This window comes from Erpetoichthys calabaricus, chromosome 4 (genome assembly GCF_900747795.2).
Source record: "Erpetoichthys calabaricus chromosome 4, fErpCal1.3, whole genome shotgun sequence".
Taxonomy (NCBI): Eukaryota; Metazoa; Chordata; class Cladistia; order Polypteriformes; family Polypteridae; genus Erpetoichthys; species Erpetoichthys calabaricus.
Window position 1 is genome coordinate 30,554,628 of NC_041397.2, and position 14,850 is coordinate 30,569,477.

Sequence of the window (14,850 nt, forward strand, 5' to 3'; positions counted from 1 at the left end):
TTGTATATGCACTACCAGAGCCCATGTATTAGGGGAAGGAGGGTTGAGCCCATTTCTGCAAATGGTTTCAAATAATAAGCACACCTTAGTCTAAATACAAAAATGATACAAATAATTTATTTAATTTATTCAACTGTTACACTGCTGAACAACTGACCTTTTTTAGGTAAACAAAGCACTATAACTTTAAAAACATGGATGTCCTATGAACCCAGAAATACATTTTTAAAATAAGCTTAATATTTTTCCTTGAAACAGTAAATTAAAACAATTTCACTAATATTAATGGCATGTTAAGTAACGTAAAAGCACCACTTACTTAAATCATCAGTTTTATTCTCTTTAGTGGTTGTGTATCATTCTACCCATTTCAGCTTTTTATTAACATTTCTCTTGCTCTACCAGTTGTGGGATGGTAGCATACATAAGTTTTTGAGGGAATCTTCTTAAAAGCTTTAAGATTGTATTTTGAAATTAATTTTTAAATAAATTACAAGTCTCAGATGATATAGTAACATTAATTAAAGTGCATTTTTAGTTTTCCCTAGAGGTTTTGTAAGAGGTACTGTGTTGGATATCATTAACAATTTCTCATACCATCTGATACCTTGGGTTAAAGAAGGAACACCTTCAGCACAAGGCTGCATTACTATGGTGCTTTAGAGCACTGTCCAATGTTTTTTTTCATGAACTGTCATCAGCCTTTATAATATATACTCTGGTTAGTTAATATGTTTCCTGATACTTTCACATGTTCAATTTTTTGAGATAACCTCTCTTCTTCCCAGTGTTTTATGTTTGGGGCCCCCCATGAACCATAAATGTATAAGGTAGGAATGAGAATATTTTGTTACATTATAAGCCAATTATCAAAAGTTTATTTATTTATTTATTTTACTGTTTGCACATGTGTGTTTTCTTTATAGGTTTTATGTATAAATGTTGCTACGTGCAGGCTACTCTACTTATATTTTTTTCTAGTTAACTTTGTATATTAGAGTTTTACTTAATTCACTTTTAATACAATATAAATTATGAAATAACAGCTACACTATATAATGGTCAATTTAAGATTGCTGCAAATGATTTCATTACAATGAGTGCTTTACATCAATGCTTTTAAAAACGTATTACAAGTGGCATCATTATTTCAAGCAGTCTGCATGTAATTTCTGAGGCTTACATGCTGAACAAGGATTGCAATACAATTTAAGCTTCAAAATGTAAAATAATGGCATTATATTAAGGTCAATGAAGATAGATAGATAGATAGATAGATAGATACTTTATTAATCCCAAGAGAAAATTCACAAACTTTGCAGACACACTTTTAAGGTTTGCATTTATCATAAAATACATAACTGAATGAAAAACAACATTGCAAGCACAAATTTGTACTTACAAACAAGCATTCACCTCCCTGCGTAGAGTTTGCATGTTCTCCCCGTGTCTGCATGGGTTTCCTCCGGGTGCTCTGGTTTCCTCCCACAGTCCAAAGATATGCAGGTTAGGTGCATTGGCCATTCTAAATTGTCACTAGTGTGTGTTTGGTGTGTGGGGGTGAGTGTGTGTGTGTGTGCGCGCCCTGCGGTGGGCTGGCGCCCTGCCAGTGGTTTGTTTCCTGTCTTGCACCCAGTGTTGGCTGGGATTGGCTCCAGCACACCCCCGTGACCCTGTAGTTAGGATATAGCGGGTTGGATAATGGATGGATGGAAACATGCATTCAATTGTAAAATAGTGAAAGTGGCAAAAGGGGGTGGATGGGAGTTGAAAATTAATCAGCTTCTAATTCTGTACAAACTGTTGCATTGAACTATTTATATAGTTTTTATTATTTTTTATTTATTTATTTTTATTTTTTCACTTATACACTAATATGCATCAAGATATGAAATTGATTTGCTTTTTTATTTCCACTCACTGTTATTAGGGTTATCACCAATGATATGATGTCTTCCACTCCAGTACCACAGAAGCAGAGTGGCATCTCTTGATCCAGACACAATATAGCAGTCACCACCAATGTAAGATTCAGACCGTGCTAGGCATGTCACGACATCCCAGTGGCCAAAAACAATCTGTGTCAGTTTTCCTAAAATTAAAAAGGAGAAGAAAAAAAAAACCAGAGTATTTCATTTATTGTGAAATAATACTGAATGATTTGGTTTAAGTTTAAGTTTATTAGGGTATGACATTTCAGTGAGCTCATAATACAGGATCAATTGTGAGTTTATAACTACATACCTGAAAATTGTCTGCATCTCTTTAGGTAAAATATAATCATCTGATCACCAATTCAGTATTTTTCTTTAATGCACTTTATCTGGTATTATCAGATTATCATAGATCAAATGAGAAAAACAAGATAGAAGAATTTGCCCTTTATGTGCCTTTAAAATGGGGTTTAAAAGATTTTAGTTGCAAATTCATCATTGTCCCCAGAAAAATACAGTTGATTTTTTGGTTTAAAATGTATTCTTGATAATACTGAAGGATATATTTTAATTTTTAAAATACATTATCTGCATGTCTTCATAACTTTTCAATTTTTAAACTTTTTGCACCATAATTTAACATTTTAAATTGTATTTAAAGTCTTTATCCCAGAATTCAATAATCTCTCTTGTTGCGAATGCTATTTTATAAGGAATAAATCTTTCAAAGGCAATGTTAATGCTTGGATTTTCTAAGTGACCTAAAATGGACAACAGATAATAATAATAATTCTTTGCATTTATATAGCGCTTTTCTCACTACTCAAAACACTCAGCAATTGCAGGTTAAGGGCCTTGCTCAAGGGCCCAACAGAGTCCCTATTGGCATTTACGGGATTCGAACTGGCAACCTTCCGATTGCCAGTGCAGATCCCCAGTTTCAGAGCCACCACTCCGCCTGATATGATTAGTTTTATTGCGCAATTAACAACATATAAAATGGGAGCTTTTTATTTCTAAATGTTTTATTTCTAAAGTGTTTTTTTCTTTTTAATGTCATTCCTAAAAAAACACCTACTGCTTTCCAATAGAATCCATCATGTTCTCGTTATTCATTTTATTTAATGTCTCAAGAGATGAGATGAAGCTTTTATTATTGCCATTAAAGATGAAAACCTGCAGTTTTCTAGAGTACAACCTAATAGATTTGTCATTTCAGAAAACAGTACAAGACATTTGCCCAAGTCATGAAGTACTTCCTACATTTCAAATAGGACTTGATTTAGAGGTACATAGTTAATTAATCTCAGAAATATCAGATTGGCTCTCTTCATCTATATTTAGAGTAGGATACAGTGGTTTGTTGATTCCATGGGGGGTAGTTAACTAAACCTTATCAAGAGATAACTACAATATTTGAGCAAACAACAATTAGAAAACCAGCTTAGGCATTTTGACACTAGTACTGTAAGTGCAGGTATAAGCCCATATGTTAAAAGGAATGAACTTTTCCTTTATCATTAGTTCTTCTTTGAGCTTCCAGTCAAGGATGCATTCCATACTGAATTAATGTCTTGCTTGGAATCCAGAAAAGCTGCATTTATATTGCAAAAATATAAATTCTATCACAAGTTCCTGAATTTTAACATGAGTTTAAATGTTTAAAGTTGTGTATTATTAATATGTTTATAATGCTCCATCACAACAGAAGTGCTGAATATACTGCAGTATTATCATATTGATTTCATCCTGTTTAACATATTGTAACCAAATCACTGAAGGATTTGAAAGATTTCATTTTACAGGTAAACCCAATGACACTTATTTTCATGTGATCCCACTTCCTTTTGTTGTTAGGAAAAAGGGAGATTCTGCCAAAACAACAAACCTAATCTTACTTGCTGGCAATGTGCTCTCCTACCGCCCATTCTCCAACTCTCTTCAAACTCTTTGGTCTTAAGCTACAACTTTTTTTATACACCTTCAAATCCTTTTTATTTACCCCCTAACATCGTCTGTGGTGTTGTGTTTAAGCATCTCTGCAGCTCTCATGAACTTCTTAAACAAGCTAACTCCATACTTTTTATATATAACAGTTTATCTCTCTTAAGTTCTCTTGAAATATTTATTTCATGTTAGAAGAATACGTTTATTTAAATTCTTTTTTAGTTAGTTTTGCATTTGTCCTAACTTGCCCACATAGAAAAGTACATAAATGAATTGATAAATAGTTGATTTTTTTGTGCAAGATAAAGACTGCAGCAGGTGGACTGAGAAATAGTTTGTTTTTTTCAAGCCCAATTTGAAGTGATTTACTTAGTTACTAAAAATTAAATTATTTAACACTAAAAAAATAATTATTTATCATATATAATTTGGTGTGCTTTAGTGAAGTGAAGAAAATACGGCATTTTCATAATAGCCAAAGGTATACATTATTAGTTCTGCTTCACTAATTCACTGAAGATTTTTTGGCAAACCATAATGATAATTGTGTAACAGCTGGTCTCTCTGAAAAGCCTAATTTATTTTTATATCATGGGTTTTGGAGTCACTGTCAATAAAACCTTTCACAAAGGCAAAGAGCCACTACAGATTGTATCTGCATTAGTTGACACTAGTTCTTTTTCAACTGCCATATCTAATGTACTGTCTTTTCAAAAATAGCCTGCACACATTACATCAAGGACCTATTCTTCAAATACTGTCCAATAGATTCAGGGGCATTCACAACAATGCATATGGAAGATTTATTATCAATGGTAATGGTACAGCAAAACAAATTAATGAATCTTCTAGCAATACAACTATTTAATATACTATTAACAAGCTACTTAAAATTTAATAAAACAGTTTCAATAATTGTGAATGCAACTTCACTAATAAATGGCTGCTTAGAAGTCCTGAAATGTCATACCTGATTAAAGTGAGGCTACTGTGGTGAATTATTAAATCTATACAATAACAGCCACTGTAGAGATGTATATAGAGTTTATGTTATTTTGTCTCATAGTAGTTTAACAGTTGTTCAATTCACTCAAAGGTACCATTTCTTTCTTAAATTAAAGTAATAAAGATGACAGTACTGATTATGATACTCAGCTCCTTTGAAGCTATTATTCATAATAATGTATTTGTTATTCTTTCTATGCATAATAATATTTTAGCATTATTTTATGGAATTGTGCAAATGTATCTAGAATACAACTGTGGTTTTCTTGGTAAGCAGTATATTTTCGGTCCACAAGATATTGTAACGTTGTCTCATTTCTGTAATATTTTCTGCATGATAAATAACATTTTACAAAATAAAATTAGTTTCTTTACTCTGCTTAGGAAGTCATTGACAAATTTGGCTTATTCAGACATTGATCCAGACTCCACCTCTAGCTGTTTCTCTCAAGTGTTGCTTGCTTCTGACTTTTCCTAGCTAATTATGTTGCTTGACAGTCTTTACTGTGTGGCATACCTTTTATAGCGAGGCTGCATTAATCAAAGAACAACAAACCATTCAGTGCACTCTCTAGCCATGTACCTCGAGCCATAAGTGTGTGGTCTGTTTTGCTATGCTAAGATTTGGTTTTTACGTTTATAAATCTGAAATTTTTACATTCTGGTCTGTCTTTGCAGATTTGCTCATATTGTCATTTTCCTTTATTTTTGACCATGTTTATTCCTGACTTGACCTTTTCTTTGGGAACAATAAAGGGTAATCTGTTTCAGCCACTGCTGTTTTCATGGCTCCAGTTTGTAATGTCACTAAATCACTTACATTTTACCTATTATATGTATTTTATTCAGTTGACTTATTTACTCCTATGATTCCACCAAATGGAGATTAGGAGGTACAGTAATTACATTAAGCATATTCACATCTTAAAAAATATAGCTAACTATCATAAACTCTACTCACCTTAATATGAAAAAACAAACAATAAAATAAATTATTTGCAAATATATTCAAAATATTTGAATAAGCATTACATGTAAGATAAACTAGTATTTTTACCTTAGCTTGGTTCAATGACACCTTTTTTGAGAACATTCACACTTGGGTTTTATACTGCATAATGATACAGTTTCAGTAGTGACATCTGCTGAATCAAAGGCATGTACTTTTCAATTTGCATGAAAAACATTTAAAACTTTTATTTTTTATACTAGGAAACCTCTTGCATCCAATTTCATAAAATTATAAACAACACTTTAAAAGAGTTAGTGACATGGTATAGTGATGTTATTGCAGTACCTGTCTCAGTGGAGTAGACTCTAAAGCTTTTATCCCAGAATCCACAAACTAGTATGTATCGGTTATCAGCAGTCACAACAAAGCAGTGTGTATTGATCTGGATGCTTTGGTCCACTAAGTCTGTAATTTGCCTTTTGTTCATACCCGAGTTGTTTGCTATAAAACAAAAATAAAAGTTAGCATATCACAAAATACCCATTATCATTAATTCTGGATATTAAGTTACAAACATAAAATGAATGTGACTTTTAGTATCAAATGCTGACTCATAACATATTTCTGAAAATCAAATAATTCTTAATTCATCCGTGTACAGAAAATTTACAATTTTAGATCGTGAAAACATAAAACTCCTAAGCAATCCTTTTCTAAGAACAAAAAAGAGTGCTAGCCTGAAATTGTGCTCTGTTCAGAATCTGCAGTTTATTCATCTAGGATCCAGAAAACAAGCAGGTAATATAACTATCTATGGCTATGATATCTATAGCTATAACACAAAACTCCTATCAGCTACATAATGTTGATTAATATTTAATATTCATTCATTCAATCAAGTGGTGAAATGGCTCTTCTTTAATAACAGCTCTTTAATTTGTTTGTTTTTTTATCTTTCAACTGATTAATTCATGTTACTTACATTAATATTACCAAAAATTACGTGTCTGATATGCACTTAAAGGAGACCCCAAATAAAATATCTAATCAGCTGATGTCCAAATACTGGTATATCATTTAAGCAAGTAGACCTAGAGCATAGCTTGAAAGAATGCCAAATATTTAAGAAGAAAAAGGAATGAAGCTAGGATTAGAGTAGAGGAGAGCATGTCAGCAATGCTACTGTTGGACTGATGCACAATCTCTAATGCGCAAAAAAGTAGTACTGTTAGTGAAATCCTCTGATAAATTATAAAACTATGCCACATGGAGGATAACCTGTGTTACTAAGGCACATTTCTGTACTATAAGCTAATGCCCCTTTATCTTTCTCATGCATATTCTATTCAGCTGTCTAAAGTGCCCTAGACAGGGCATACATTGTCACTTATTTTCTTTCAAATTTCCATAATGACCTGACATAACTATCAAAGTTGAAATGGCGTAGTAGTTAGCCAAAGTATAAGTTGCACATGAAAATAAATACATTTCCCTCATGTTTAAAAAAAATAAACTAATAAAAAAAGAAAAGAAGTACATTTTATAATTTAAAGCAAAGCATTTTATAAGTAAAGCAATTGTCGAACCTTGCCAAATTATTTGTAGTATCTCATTGGTTATTTTGATAATTACAGCTTTTGTAAGCTTGGTGTCATGTTAATCATTTTATTGTTTTTGGGTAATGAGGTTTGTTTACTTATACAGTATGTTAAATTTTACTTTCATTGTATATTTACTAAACTAGACTTATCTAATTAATTTCAGCAATGTTACATTTTTTTTATGTAGACTGCAATGTATATTACACAGTACCATGGTAAAAGCAAATCAATGAAACCACCAATACAAAAGTATATACTCATTTTAGTGAACAAAGCTAGTTTAATAAATATACTAGCAAATCGTGCTTGCAAAAAGTTTGTAAGAATAAAAGTGTTAATGAAATGATGATGAGGGAGAGAAGAACATCAGACGTTACAGTGAGAAAGGAGATTATTTTAATAAGTAGTGACTTGTGAGAGGACTCAATATTACAATAGTCATATATTTAGTATGGGATGTTGTTATAGATACTTACAACAGCATGAATATCTACAATACAAAGTGTAACATGAACAGGTTAACAGGAAATGGAGGGCACATGTAAGTCAGTATGTGCAAAGTGTGGCCATCAGGTAATGTAGTATACCGACATCTATAATAATTGTCGGAATACGCAACTTGTTGAATAAACGTTATTGTCAGTGAAAATATTCCTCTGTGTGTAACCCGCAAGTACCTGTATGTTTAACCCGGGGTTCGATGTAACTCTGGAAAATGTAGTGTACAGCTGGCCATGGGTAAAAACAGGACCTGGCAAATAAACTCCGAAATTATTAAACATTTGTCGTTGTGACTTCGTGATGGTCATACAATATACTAAACGAACGGGGAATTGCCTATGCCGTAATGTAAGAAGAATATCTTGTTTTGAGTTGTCAGTGACACCAGCTTTGTGCATTTCAGAGTTGTAGGGGAATTGACCATTGCTAGAACAATCACTGGAAGGGACATTAGTTTGTTGAAGTACACATCCCAACACTCACTCAAACTGAGCTAAATAAGAATAATCGGTCAACAAAATGTACATTTTGTTAGGTTATACAAGGAAACTAAAATAACTGGTGTGAAGGATGAGAAGATTCAGACTAACAGAGACTGAGATTGCAGCAAAGTTCAGTCTTTTCATAGTGTGGCCACAGACTATCCTGACGACAGTGGACCCAATTCAGGAAACAACATCAGGTGCCAGTCCATCACAGGGCAAACATATGCACACACACACCTCCCTCCGTAGTGTATCCAATTTATAGTAGAGGGCCAATTTATAATTACTGAATAGCCTAACATGCACATATTAGTTATATAGCCAAAAAAACTATGTGGAGGAAATCCACATAAACATAGCAAAAACTTGCATATGTCACATAGGCTAGGAATTGAGCACAAGTGTAGACTCTATTATATATAGTATATGGCAATTAATTTTAAAAGATTACATAGTAAAATCTGAAGTAATATGAATACTCAAGGATTATCTTTAATGAAGTATGTAATAGACTCACCAATTAATGGATCCATTTCAATGGGTAAGTGATGAGCCTGCTCCAGAGAATAGCCAGGGGCCCCTCTGAGGCCTAATAAACAGAAAACGTATCATTGCACAGAAGCTCCATGATATAAATATTATCAAGTTTTCTACTATAGATTTTCATGTGCTGTGATTGAAACAGAAAATAAATTATAATAGTGGAAGGAATTAAAAAGTGTTCAATTCAGTTTACAAATTAAAACAAATATATGGCTTAGTGAAACTTTTCATTATTTATTTCTAATTAATCAGAAGAAATTATCTTACCAAACATGATTAAGAGATATTGCATTTAGGGGCAGATGTTTGGTTTAATTATAGCCTAAATGATCCATGACAATGACATCAATATCAAATATACACTTTTAATTTTATATTCTTCTTTTCACAATTTTCTTTGAATCCAAATTTGAAATTTGTACCAAAATGTACTGTACTGTAAGCAGGGTGTTTCCATATACGTTATCTTGCTCGCTTCAATTCATAGCTAGTGACACTGGTAACAAAGTAATAGCTTTAACCCGCTCACAGAAAGGTCATAACAGTTTATGAAGACAGATTAAGGTTCTTTTGTTGTTTTGCTTTCCCTTAGGTGAGGTTGTAGTTCTTGAAAACAAAATGTGAGGACAAAATAACCCTTAAAGGCTGAAAGTATAAGATGGCTACAGTACTCATAGGTCTACATTTGCTTTTAAAGTACAGTACCTAGAGTCTCTCTTTGGTTTTATTTTGACCACATATCATGTTTTTTGACTTTTTTTTTGTTGTAGACGAACATCTGGCTTATCATCCAGCAAAGCATCACATCTTCAAAAACTGAAACTCTGGTTGCCAAAGTTTCCCTTGATTTTATGACAACACTTTGCTAAATCTGGGGTATCTAACTGAACGCTAGTCAGAACAATATCAGATGCAGTATTTAATACAAAAGGTTTAAATGTTTGTCTAAAAAGCCTTTGGTAATGTTTAAAGTATCCCTAACTATCTGGGGTTTTTCTCTTTTTCTCTTCACAAACAACAGAAAATAGCTACTGTAAATTAGGTGGTCACCTATTATGTAACATGAATGCACAATGGGAACTGGCTGTAACTAATAAAATATGTCATTCATGCACATACACAGTTGGCTCAGAGAAAATAATCAGACTGCATTCCATACCACTCACTGAATTTGAGACATCGAGTTTATTAATAACAGGAAGTGCCCCATGAGCTCCTTCATTCTCCAAGTATAATACAGTGATAGTGCTGGCATTAGCATCAGGTTCTTCATTCAATTCTTTGATCTGCTTACATGTTTTGTTTACAAACACTGTTAAGCAAGTACTCTCAATGGAGCTATTCATAAAAAATAATCACTTTTCCAAACTTCTCAAAAGAGTGACATTTTTGGTCTCGTTTTAAGGTGCAGCAATTATGGGAAAAGCTATTGCAGTGTTCGTGTTATTTGGAACAGTATTTATTTCAAAATCAGCTGCACGAGTAGCATGAAAATGCAATTAATATAATTTTAAATTTATCATTTACCTATACATCATCTACTCTATATATATATAAAATCCTAAGCCTAGAAATGCAATGATTTTGTGCAACGATTTTATGTGACGTTTTTATGTCATGCTTTAAATTGGGGCTTATTTTAAAACCTACATATATATGTTTGGTATCATTCTTTTCAGAATTTATTGAACTTTAATGTGATATTAGATTTTCAGATTCTTATTTCTTTTTTAAATTATAAACTAAAAAATATCAAGAACTCACGTCCCGTGAGACAAAACTTTCTGCCAAGAGATTTAACCATGCCCACGGCCGGAAATAAAAGACAAAGAGTAGGACAGCTGCTGTACAGGGTTTTAAATGTTCGAAATGCCACACAGCAGCAGCAGCTGATTGAGCAAAGAGGAGGTAAAAAAAAAAACTGTTTCCCATTGTATTACCATTTTGGAGGAGCGACCGCGTCTCCTTGGGGTGCGTTCAGTCCCCCACTTCACAATGCAAGCGGCAGAGACGTGAAGTGGATGGCGCATAGTGCAGGCCGGGTGGGCGAACCCCCTAGTGTATTTATAATATTGTACTATGTGTAGAAGGGGAAGGGAAGCTAGTTGGCCCAGGTCTTCGGAATGTTTTCTGTTACAAACAACCTTGGAGTCTCCAAGGATTGGTTTTCTTCAGGAGTTTTTTTGTTTTCATTTTCTAGTTTGTCAACTGACCATATCTCAAGTATAATTTTAATGGACTTAGCATTATTATGATTTGTTTATGTTAACCATTGAGAATAGTTCTGTTTTGGTGTGTTTAAGAATATACAGTAAATGTTGTATGGTTTAATAACTTGTTTGTGCACTATAGATATTTATTTGTGCCTATAATCTGAGAAGAATGTTATACAAAAAAAAAACTGAATTATTACTTGGAGGCCCCCCTACACTTCTACCTTCATGGACTTGTTATTGGTTCACATCTTTATCAAGGGACCTCTGTGTCCCCTATTCTGCAATAAATTTAAAGAGCAAGTGCAGTTTTAGGATGCACTCTGGACCCTCTGGAGGTAGTAGCAAAGGATAGCCTTTAAATTGTATGCATCAAAAGTATTCAATCATCAATTTGATTGGAGCAACAATAAATACTTTATATTTCATTTTCATGCAAATCTGAACAATTTCAAAAATAAAATTCATATGGTAACTGGCCAACTGCCAGTACTTAAAGATTATATCTAAAGAAGTTTGCTGTGGCTGAAGGCCACCACTAAAGTGGATGAACGGAGTTAAGTGAAGGTTGATACTGTGAAAGGTTTTATTGGACATTTTATTCTCTTTTAAGGACTTTTAGCACATCTCTTAACCCATGGGCGTTCCAGGGTTGTTTTAACAGGAGCTGCAATTATGTGCTATTGAAATAAATTTTTTTTATTGTAGGCTTCAGTCTTTTCTTTCTTTAAATGTGGACTTCACTAACACTGAAGATGATTAAATGACATATCTGCAAAATCACAGAAAACAATGTTCCTTGCAAAAGGACATCTTGTTAAACCAATAAAGACAATAAATATTTTTCAAAGCACAACCTGAAAATTCATTATGCTTGTGAATTATACTTGCATACTTATTCATTATAACACTTCAATAACTGTTTTCATTGTCATAAAAAGCAAATGAAACATTTAGGCTGCAATAAGTTTTAACCTAATTTAAAACATAAAAATCAAGGATGTGGCCTACAAAAATGTAAGTTACTGGGAATAAACAATTTCCGAGTATGAAAAGAATGTAAGAGCAGCTGCTTTTGTGATTGTGGCAAGCAAGCTGTTATTTTCATTTTGAGTAACACTGTCTACCACAGGAAATGGTAAAATTTACAAATGCCAGACAGTGAGGAACAAAGAAGATCAAAAGAATGCATAGACCACTGAAACACATCAGCATTCAACTTCGATCAATGCCACCTACCTACTGTGTTGTGCCAGCGATTGACAGCAAAGAGTCTACTGCATGTAACTGTTACCACAGCTGGGATGGTGAGGTGGGGTAGTGTGTTTGCTGCCACATGTGTAACAGGAGAGTTGGATGGGAATTTGAGCACCATGATAACATCCTGCTGCATCTGATCCTTAAACATGAGGGGACTCTGTGGAAGGAAACACTGTTGAGTAGAAGAGAGAAGGGGAGGGGGAGAAGAGGAAAAGACAAGGAAGACAGAATGGAAAAGGTGATTAGTGTGGAGGACCAAGGTAAAACCAAGGTGCATACAAAAGGAGGGCCACATGTGAACAGAGGCAGGTCAGCTACAGTCTAACAGCTGTGGAATGATTCATGTCTGCCATAAAGACAGGCAATGATGATCCCGAGGCACAATGGGACGGCACTTACAGGCTGAAGAAGGTGCAACAGGGGTTGGACTGGCAGAAGGTGAAGTCAGGAAGTGTGAGTAGGGTTTGATTAATCACAAGTGAATAGAAATAAACTGTCACGCAATGTGCAAGAATAGTTGAACAAACATAAAATGAAATATTTAAAATATATACAAAATTCATTATGCACCTCAGGAATAATACAAGTAACTGTACTGTGAGAGCACTCCTTGATTCTGCAAATCATTGGACTAAATGAAATGACCAAAATGTTATTCCTCCAAGACATGTATTACAAAACAGCGGCTTTGAAGACTTGATCTTGTGTACAAAAAAACACTCTGCTGCATCATCTGACATTCTTTCTTCTTTACTTAAGTGGAAAACAACAAGCCACTTGATGCAGTTTTTTTTATTTTTGTTTTTTTTAATGGATTAACATCCCATTTAAACATGGTTCCAGACCCGATCAATTCCAGCTCCTCTGGACAAAGCATGTTTTGAGAAATAGATGAACAGTTTTTAATATAAAAAGGAACAAAAATAAAGCAGCCTTTAATGACCTATGTTTCATGTGAAGGTTATAATTTCAGGCAAATACTTATAGTTGTATGTTTCAGAACCTACACAAAAGTCTATATTTATTTATCCCTTTTAGGAATTGTAATTAACATTATTATTATTAAGCCTGGAACACAGCGATGCAGAAAAAAAAAATTCTGGAGAGAGTACTTCACTAATATTGTATAGAGGTCATTGAAATTATTTTCCAGGCACATTTACCTTAGCACTTCATATATCAGATTCCATTGTTTATTTCCAAATTGTCAAACAGTAATCTTAAACGTGTCAAGCAGAGATACAAAACAGTACCAACAAAAAAAACAAAACAAAAATACACTGCCAAATAACTGGTACCACTGCTCACAGTTCTGTGTCTGGCATTTATTAGAGGTCTTGCGTCCAACTTTTCCAGGCTTGGGTTTACTCAGCTAAAAGATTAGTCAGCATCTGACTTCAAGGCAGTAAAGCTGCAGGCTGTTTTGTTAAGAATAAAACAGGAATTTAGCAGAATAACTCTAGGATCAGCAGGTCAAAGTTTTCACCCTAGCAGGTGATATTTAGTTGAAATGACCTCTTTATGACAAAGTGTATTGTAAGATTTTCTTGGTACAACTATGTTTCATTTATGATGTCAATCAATATTTATTAAATTATACAGATAAAATACATAGCTAAATTATAGTGTCAGAGAACCCCTTCATAGTGTATATGTAAAAGGTGCAATATGTGGTTTATATGTACAATTTAAGTGTTAATTTAACACTAGTGATTTAGTTGTGAACAATATTCATATGAGATTCTTCACAGATGTAAATGTAAATGAGCAGGAAGTTTAGATGTGTAATACATGGTGGGCTATACATCTTTAGATAAAACACAAATTTAGTGCAGCCCTGAACTGTGACAGTGCTGATTACATGACATGTATTTTGGCCGATAAGGGCAGAAAAAACACAGTAAAGCTGCTGCATTTTTTTAGCTTGCACTATTACAAGACAACTCACTTTTCAGGTTTTGTGAGCCACTCAACTGTTAAGTTTTTATGTAATGTATGACACTCAATTGCTTCACACTTATATAACATTTTACACTTTTTTAAACTTGGACTCTTGCATTGGTGATGATAAAACTCATTGATTACACTTTAATCCAGAATGTAATACAATGTAATAAGCTCTTAACAAAAGCTTCTTCTGGTCTTAGTAACAATTACAAAGCACCAGTAAAGTGGCCAGTTTATTTATCTATACGCACTGTGGCATACTGTGAGCTTGTGATGTGCTGGTAAAATTATTTTGGCTCATTTGGTCTTATTAAGCATTAAATAAGCCTCACACTGAAGTGTACAAAATTGAGAGACATTTTATGACCCACTTAAGCCACCTCAGACTATAACAAAGAGAAGTTCTGTTAGTAGGTCACGTTGCACTGAGATAAATAATGACTTTATCAATAGCCTTTGTTA

The 14,850-nt window shown here is 33.5% G+C and overlaps 1 protein-coding gene across 26 annotated transcripts in view; it reads right to left on the minus strand.

Moving 5' to 3' along the window:
- Positions 1-14,850, minus strand: part of nbeaa (neurobeachin a) — a 925,612-nt gene that overhangs the window by 55,555 nt on the left and 855,207 nt on the right. For 20 of the 26 annotated variants that reach the window (XM_051927337.1, XM_051927335.1, XM_051927339.1 and 17 more), the window contains 4 exons: positions 12,421-12,613; positions 8,943-9,014; positions 6,184-6,339; positions 1,922-2,092 (listed from right to left, as the gene is read on the minus strand). In XM_051927337.1, the coding sequence (XP_051783297.1) occupies positions 1,922-2,092; positions 6,184-6,339; positions 8,943-9,014; positions 12,421-12,613 (592 nt within the window). The remainder of the gene's footprint in view (positions 1-1,921; positions 2,093-6,183; positions 6,340-8,942; positions 9,015-12,420; positions 12,614-14,850) is intronic. The other 6 variants (XM_051927338.1, XM_051927343.1, XM_051927346.1 and 3 more) reach the window with 1 other exon arrangement.